The sequence below is a fragment of the Brachycentrus maculatus genome, unplaced genomic scaffold (genome assembly GCF_059751285.1).
Source record: "Brachycentrus maculatus isolate JH-2025_06_01 unplaced genomic scaffold, ASM5975128v1 h1tg000278l, whole genome shotgun sequence".
NCBI lineage: Eukaryota > Metazoa > Arthropoda > Insecta > Trichoptera > Brachycentridae > Brachycentrus > Brachycentrus maculatus.
This window is the reverse complement of record NW_028281029.1, coordinates 21819-30750: the sequence shown is the minus strand read 5'-3', so window position 1 is coordinate 30750 and position 8932 is coordinate 21819. Positions and strand designations below refer to the sequence as shown.

Below are 8932 nucleotides of genomic sequence, written 5' to 3'. Positions count from 1 at the left end.
TCTACACAATCTGAATGAATTACAACAGTCTATTTATTTTCTCTGATGTCTTTTTTTAATCGATGAAGTTTAATTTGATCTCAATATCACTATCCTCGTCTGCCCTATTTGTTAGGCTGATTTAATTTTAAATCTTCTGCTTAATGTCAGCATATTCGTCTCTAATTTATTTATGAATGCTCTCAATTGCAGTCGATTACTCGCAGAATTATTGCAAGCCATTCAGCTTATTAAAGTTGTTATTTATGTTGTGATCAATTGTTTTATTTTTGAATTCTGCGAGAATTTTTAATGAAGTTTATTAACTATGCTTCTACAAAATATCCTTTAGGGCCTTTAAATCTTCCGGAGAGCCGAAATTTTGAATGAACTCCAGCGCATTTTTGGTGCAATTGATTAACTTATCCATTAAAGGAATGTTTTATTGTTCCCATTGTTTCATCACAGCCATGTACCAGCGCGAATTTTACTTAATAATCTCTTACAAGTCGTTTTTGAGTTTGGAGCCGAAATTCATGCTCTCAAAAATGCCAACTTCAGCCAAACACTGAGAATGGATTGATTTCAATTTATTGAGCATGTCTGACTTTGCTTTTTCGTCGACACTTGCGAAACTTCGGAACTGTTTTAGCTCAAGTTTGAAATTCTCCAACTTACTCATAACTTATGCCTCGATGCGTTCCTTCATGCTTGCAATTTCTAAGTCTGTTTCTGCATCGAATTTGGGTTCGCTGCCGATAATACTAACCATTTTTAAGCAGTACTGAGCTGCTTAGATATTGCCCTATTTGTAGTATCTGTTAAATTCCCTTTTAAACCTCTCAACAGATTTCATAATCTCTTCCTTCGATTTGAATCCAATATCACCTTTTATGGAGCTTACTGGATCTTCAAGGCATTCCTTTGAAAATGAAGCCTTTGTTAGAAATTAAGAAGTTTATAGAGTTATCGGATTCACTGCAAATATTTGATTTCTAATCATCGTTGATGTTTTTAAGTGTTTAAAGAATTCTTTGGAATTTTCATCTAAGACTATTTTGTTGTTTTCGTGAATGCACTTTTACAGATCGCAAATTTTATTATACAAAGTGTCCAAAAATTATTAGTCGCACTGATTGAAAACGAAGGTTATCGCTTTTTTCGCTTACTTGTAATTGCGAGTGAGACTCGCCACGGTGATGGAGAGTTTGATAATATCCTCGCCTTTTGCCCCCCAATTATTTTGATTGATTACAATAGCAATTTGTAATTAATCAGCTGCTCTGAGTTCCTAGACTGTTGTCACCCTGTTGGAGATCTCAATTTATATTCTCCCGGAATCTTAAAATCCAGCGCAATCCATTCCATAGATCAGGACATCATCGTCATTTTTGTTTGTGTGCTAAAATAAGCACAAAGTTGGTAGTCTCGTTGTGGACATATTTCTGTGACCTATTATCAGATTTTTATGATTCCCAGACATGGACTCAGGCTCTTTCGGCTGCAGAGTCCAAATTCCATCCAGCTTAATTTTATGGAGCTCATATCCCATCAGCTTGGCCATCATAGTTGTTTTGCCTGCCTTCGAAAGCCCAATAAAGAAAATGACCCTTTTCTTTTTATTCGAACTTTTATTTTTATCAGCTTATTTTTTGTTGTCTCTCCCTTTCTTAATATAACGATTAACTTCCACCACATCGATTCCGCAAATTTTTCCTTTCAATATAAGGAGATTTCTCCGAATATCTTTGCCTTCCAGTAACAGCTGTACGATGGGCTGACTTTCTATATCCTTTGCTTCTAATGAGTTCAACAGCTCTCTCAAGGGTTCAGTGAGCTGAGGCTCTTCGCCACTCTCAATGAACTATTCTGCCATCTTAATTTAGAATTCTCTTAGTTTGTAATCAATCATGTCTTTTGGGATTGCGGGTATATCTTATTTTAATTCATCCAAATATTATTTGCATCTTTGCTTCTCCATTTATAGCCCTCTTTTGTTATCCTCTTTTACCATTTCCTCTTTTGCCTTTTCCTCTTTTACCTTTTCCCAATTTCTCACCTCATCGAATAAATATTTCAGTTTCGAGAAATTCGAAATCAAACCTGGTATGTATGATTTTTCAAAATCTCCGCCCATTAGTGTTTAGCCAATATGCCCAAGTCTGTCAAATAGCTGCAAAAAGTTTTATTTCACCTAATTGGAAATAAAATCAACACAGTCTTAATTTGTTTTATCAACCCCAAATGATGTCAGCAATTGGGATATGGCTGTTTGGTAGTGCAGATATGGGATAAACCAGCGCCTTAGCTCATCTTCAGAACATAGGTTCATAAGGAATGTTCCTTCATCATCATGGTTACAACCTAAGAGCTTCGCGAAGAGTTCTTCAGCGGGAACATTATTTAGCTCCTTTCGCAGTGACTCAGGCACCTTCACCTTGCTCTTCAAAAGATCGAATCTTGTCTGCATTGTGAATATAAAGATATTTATTATGAAAAGTAAAAAGTATTAATTGCATTTCCTATTATAATAAAAGAATTAATCTAAAAATGGAATGCATAGCATAAAAATAATATGGCATTTGAAATGAACTGAAATAAAATAAAATTAAATCGGCTGAAAGTAGCGCTTTCGAACGAAAACAAGTTCCATATTAAATATACATTCCAAAATCACCGAAGCTATGCTGAAATTGTGTCATTTTCAGGTTGTTGATTTAAAAAAAAGTTAGTGGAAAAACATCGTAACTTAAATTGCAGGGAGATAAGTTTCAGAACGGCATTAAAAGCCAAGAGAAATGTATTTCTCCCATTTTTAGCATAAAATGACTCTGGGCTTTCATCTTGGCCATAAAAAATATACAAATATTTCAGAAGATCGAATAAATATCGATAGCGGAGGTACGCCATTTGATTGACTTCGGAGCAAATTCAGATAATATTTAGGATGTGCTCCAACTTAATAAACCCAAAATTTAGTATAAACTTGAATCAAAAGCGGAAAGTGTTCGAAGATTATCTGCCGTTCCTTTATCATTCCACTTTGCCATTCCTTTATCATTCCACTTTGCCATTCCTTTATCATTCCACTTTGCCGTTCCTTTATCATTCCACTTTGCCATTCCTTTATCATTCCACTTTGCCATTCCTTTATCATTCCACTTTGCCATTCCTTTATGATTCCATTTTGCCATTCCTTTATCATTTGCGCTTTTTCATAAAAGCAATAAATAAACACTTTAGCACACATATACCCTAAACATAGAATAATTTTAACAACTCATTGCAATATTATATACAGTGGCAGACACAATCAATAATCATAACAGACATCAATTCTAAAGCCATTCTTTCAGCTTATATAATTTAAATTATGGACAGTATAATTTCCAATGCTTCTCACAATGCGGCATTATCCGACAACGACAACAATTAAGATAGACAATCTGATAGTGCGCGAACCGGCAATTCTAATCTGCAGCAATTGCTGGACCTCAACGAGTCGAGTTGCCTCGATCACAACTCTTCATCGAAGTAGCGCATTTGTTCAGCATCATCGCAGCAGTAGCACCAATAAAGCGATTACTGTGAGTAAGGATAGTAACAGCAATTGCATGGGCAATCGTCAGAAGGCGAAAATATACAGGAATCATATGCAATCAGTATAAGCCGGCAATTGAGTTAAAACTGCAAAAAAACTAATCCGCAATGGAGAGCGTTGGCAAACTAAAAATAAGAGAAAAGTAGGAGATAGTTAACAGAGCTGCTGCACACAGAAATCGATCGGAATGAGCAGTTGGAGGCCGAAAATATTGGGCTGTAGTAACAACAACGAAAACTTTTATGCGTCCTCCATGCAAAAAATTAGGAGATAATCGCACTACACAAAAACATGAACCAGCCAACAGCACACGAACAGCAACAAAAATAGAATGAGAGAGCGAGCATACGATAATAGGATTCGATGCAGATGAAAGGAAACTAATCTACGGCCCTCTATGACGATGATCGCAACATGACTGCCAAACTGGAACAAAGCAATGAGATAATGAAAAGAAACCTAAAGGAAAAGCAGGAGGAGCTGAACAGACTGCGAGAAAACTACATGGAAACAATCAGTAGAATAGAGTTAGAGCATTCCACGAAGATCCAACAAATGAAGTAAAGCAGTGTTAAGTAGCAATACAAGTATCGATAATAGATTGAGGAGTATCGCGAAATTGTCAACAAACTAAGCCATCAAATCAGGGAACTCACTCACTATAACATAGAGAAGGCAGAAACCAATGAGCCCAATGATCAAAGCGAAGGTGAAAGTTAGCACAAAAACTCTAACTCTGATTAAATCCAACAAATTAAATCGAAGTATGAGGGATAGATCGCTGCATTGAAGCAAATGCATGAGCATTAAGTATATTCAATAAATGTGAAACTCAGATAATTGCAGCCTTTGGAAGAGGAATAAACTATAGAGTAGCATCGCAACACTTTAAGCAAGCTACTCGAAGCACATAAGCAAGAACTCGAAGAGAAACTCACCCAACAATAAAAGAAACACACCAAAAAGATGAACCATATCTTCGAGACAAACAAACAGTAACAGGAAACTTTGAAATAAGGCAACATGAAGCTAGCAAAGTAACTAACAGCCCTAAAATTGCAATACAAGTAAAATTAATACTCCCTCGAACAAAAATTAGTAGCAAGCTTATCTACCCATCAGGAAAACTGTGAAACCATAATGAAACTGCAAGAGTAACTCGATGGCAAAGCCTAAGAGCTCCAACAAAATGCCAATGCTTTAAATTAAATTAATGAAAACCATAGAGTTATAGTTGAATAATTAAACAAGATAAAATCATAGCATTCCGAGTTGGTCAACAAATACGGTAATTTATAAGAATAATGCACACGAGTAACAAATGAGAAGATACATGCAGACAAAATAGTGAACAGCCTGAAAATATAGATCAGTAGCAAAGGCAAACACAATTAAAGCAGCATCAAAGGACTACAACAACAAATCTACGAATTATAGCTAAGAGTTCAATAAATAAACGCATAGAAGGATAATGTTAGCATGGATAACACCCATTTATAGAATCAGACTAACCTACTCAGACAATAGCTGAAACACATGCAATAGAAACACAAAAAATAACAAGAACTCAGCCAACACTCCCAAAAATAACTCGAGCGATCCTATACAACTCTAATCTCCTAAAAAGAACATGAACTAACTACAACAACAAGCAAGCTGCAATAAAATGAGCAAACAATCGCAAAATACAGAGAATAAATGAAAAACTATTGCAATAAACTGAAAGAAGAGAATACACTTGTGAAATAAGAGAATAACAAGATCAAAGCATAAGTCAAGGAAATTGAAAAGAGTGTTTCGAATCGACTGGCAAATCTCAGTAATCGGAATAACTAACTGCTGAACAATGAAAAGAAATACAAGTAATTGCTCCAGTTGTCATAGAAAGACAAGCTATCGTATAAGTAACTGTATGAAAGCTGCACATAATAACTGAAAGAGCTGCAATAATCAACTAAAATTAATATGCAGAGTTTTAAGCAATCGATGCAGAGGTATCACGAGTAGCTCTAAACAAAAAATAGTTAATTGGAATATCTGAAATAAGTTATACTGCAGAATTAGCTGTCAGAAACATAGAAGGAGGAATTGAAGAAGATTCGAAGATAACTCGCCGAATAAAAAATACGCATTGAAAAATATAGAAATTAAAATCATAGTTTAAAGCAATAAGTGCATTCCTTAACATAGGCCAATGAAACTATCAGCAGCAATCACACAAAAATGTCAGCCTAATTTCATATGCAGAAGAAGTAACTATAGAAGTTAGAGAAAGATAAAAAGATGATTGAGAACAAATATAAGGAAAGATGTGAATAAATAGAAAAGAATATGCCCTATCTGAACCAAGTGTTAGAAGAGAAGAATAACATGGAACTTGAAATTCAAAAGAAGTCCAATGAAATCAAGAAAATGTGCAATTTGTTGCAAGTAGCCAAAAATAGCAAAGCACAGGAAATATATGCAACTAAGGAGTAATTAGAACATTATAAGACTAAACTCAGCTAATTGCAAATGTAAATAAAGGATGACAGGGAAGTCATTGAGAGGTTCAATCGATAGAAAGTGAATATGCTGCGAGAGAATACCGTCAGAGAAGATATGATGCGAAAATTGGAAGAATAGAAGAGGAATCTGTTAAAGTAGCTGAAGAAGTCCCAGAAGAATGTTGAGGAATTGATGAAGTGCCTGGAAATAGTATAAAATGCTGGAAGAAGCCCTGAAAGCAGCTTCGAATACGAAAAACATTCCCATCAGCAAGACAGCCATAAATTTGGCCGCAGATGAACATCTCCTAAAAAAGATAAAAAACAATTTCAAAGTGACATTGGAATATAAGCATAATAAATCTGTGATAATGATTATATCATAAATCATATTTCATGCCCCGAATTTCAGTTTCCTGAGATCACTCGCCAAACTCATTTTCAGTTTTTATTGGGTATATGTGTGCTCGTATCTTGTAGTGAATATAATCTACTTTGTTTTTGAAACATGAATAAATTCAAGATGCTGCCTTAAGACTGTTTCCATATCTTCAATCATTTCCCCGATCACGGCAAGATGCTGTAAGTATACATCTCCTTCGGTAAGTTTTGGATCCAATTAGATTGTTTAACTTTTCTACGATAAATGTTATCTTACGTTTTTTTTCAAGAATCCTGTTAAATTAAGCTCATGATGGTCGGCCACCATTTCAATTAAGACAGTTGATGAGAGATTGTATGTGACTGAGCTGCCCACACGGACAATATCGACAATATTAAAGGAGTCCCAACTTCCTTCAAAACCATCTTCTTAATTGCAATCTTCATATTGGATTAGCTTACTTTTTTTGGCGAAAAACCCACAGCTGAAGTTGTGCACACTTTCCTCCCCAGGAAGTACATAAAAATTGCCAATAGAGTCGCCTCCATAGTACAATTTCACATATTCAGAGAATAGGACTGCGCCAGTTTCTTCCATAGCTCGGAGATGTCCTTCTGGCTTGAACCCGTCGATGTACGGCTCATAGGAGTTCGTGAATGGAGATCGGTAAGAGCTTCCCTCACGGTTCAACTCTGTTTTTAGGAATGGCTGATCAGGATGGCTTCTGTCGATTTCTATGTCTGAAGAAGAATTACACATCGGGATTTGGATCCTCTATGCTAGATGATCTTCGAGCTCTGGGGATAGACTGATGAGGCCGATTAGATTTTTCCTGAGTTTTGAAGGCGACATGACCTTGGTCAATGACAGCGCGCTGTTGAGTTTGGCCACAAGGCTCTCAGGCTCATTCTATTCGTGTTACCCTTGCATAATATCTATTATCTACTAAACCTATAAAAGCTGAGACTGCAATATAAAAATATCTTATTTTTTGCTATAGATGAAAAGTCCCACAATTATATGCGACCCCGGAACAGGATACATGAAAATGGGATTTGCAGGGGAAAACTTCCCGTCTGCTACTTTTGCTTCTTTAGTTGGCCGCCCAATGCTTCGATCAGAGTAATCGTTGGGCAATGATGTTCAACTCAAGTAGATTATGGTTGGGGATGAGGCATCGAAGTATCGGTCGTTGCTGGAACTGAGTCATCCTACCGAGGAGGGTATTGTCCGCAATTGGAAAGATATGGAGATATTGTTGCAGTATTCATTTAACAGGCTTGGAGTTAAAAATACGAAAGGATAATCCATATTCATAACCTAGGCTCTCATGAACCCAGTCTCCAATAAGACGGGCATGCTTGAATTAATGTTCGAGAAGTTCGGATTCTAAAGACTTCAGTATGGTTACCAGGCGCTTATGTCACTTTATGCTGAGGGCATGGACACTGCCTTATTGCTTGATGCTGGGGACGGTGTCACCCATTGCATCCCTGTTTTTTAGGGGGTTATCCTCAACAATCGAAGTGAAAGACTTGACGTTGCGGGCCGTCACATTACCACCAATTTGCTCAAGTTGTTGCATATGAGAGGCTACGCTTTCAATAGCACATCGGACTTTGAAGTGATCAGAGAAATTAAATAAAAGTTTTGTTTCGTGTCCGGAGACATCAATTTAGACAATAAATTGGCCCTGGAAACAACAGTACACGAAAAGTAAGCAAATTTCCTTATTCCAGGATCTTCAAGTTGCCTGACGGTCAAGAAGTTAAGTTAGGCAGATAAAGGTTCATGGCCCCCGAAATCATAATGAATCCAATGACAGCAGGGCTAGAGCATGATGGTTGCGCAGAAATGGTCTTCAAATGCATCACAGTACAACATATTATTACACTTAGCAAAGCGACATGAATTTAAGAAAGTCGTTTTATAACAACATTCTGATTTCTGGAGGTACTTCCATGCTACCGGGATTCCCAACTCGCCTGAAAGAATAAATAAAAAAGCAGTTTAGCTAAAAAATTTTAAAGGGGTCGACTACAACTTCCATCAAAATCAAAGTCATCGATCCTCCTTCTCGAAAGTATAATGTGTTCATTGGGGCATCTATTGTGGCTAAAGAGACCTAAGGAATTAGAGATGGCTGGAGGTATTATCAAGAGTATAAATAAAAAGGAGCCTCACGTTTGGCTAAAGAGATGTCAACAACTTTATGATGCTGTGTTACGATTGGGAGTCTCTGAAAAATGTCAACATATTATCTATGCCCAAATATAACCAATCTATTTAATTTTTACTCTTGCTTTCAGTTTGTTTTCGCATGTGTGAAATTTTTATTTTGTTTCTGCATTTTGATTAAATTTGATGAAATTTCATTGATAGTAATGAGCAGCATGGAAATGCCGTTATGATTGCATTTCAGATCAGTTATTCAATTTATTCGTTAATATTAGAAGGTCCTTAACTCCATCATTATAGTAGTCC

At 36.3% G+C, this 8932-nt stretch overlaps 1 protein-coding gene across 1 annotated transcript; it reads left to right on the top strand.

Annotated features, from left to right (window-relative positions):
- The first annotated feature begins 7488 nt into the window (after positions 1-7488).
- Positions 7489-8663, top strand: LOC148305203 (centractin-like). Its single transcript, XM_088267073.1, has 2 exons — positions 7489-7751; positions 8347-8663. Exons 1-2 carry the CDS (start codon positions 7608-7610, stop codon positions 8443-8445), a joined length of 243 nt encoding a protein of 80 aa, XP_088123199.1. The 5' UTR covers positions 7489-7607; the 3' UTR covers positions 8446-8663.
- Positions 8664-8932: the final 269 nt, after the last annotated feature.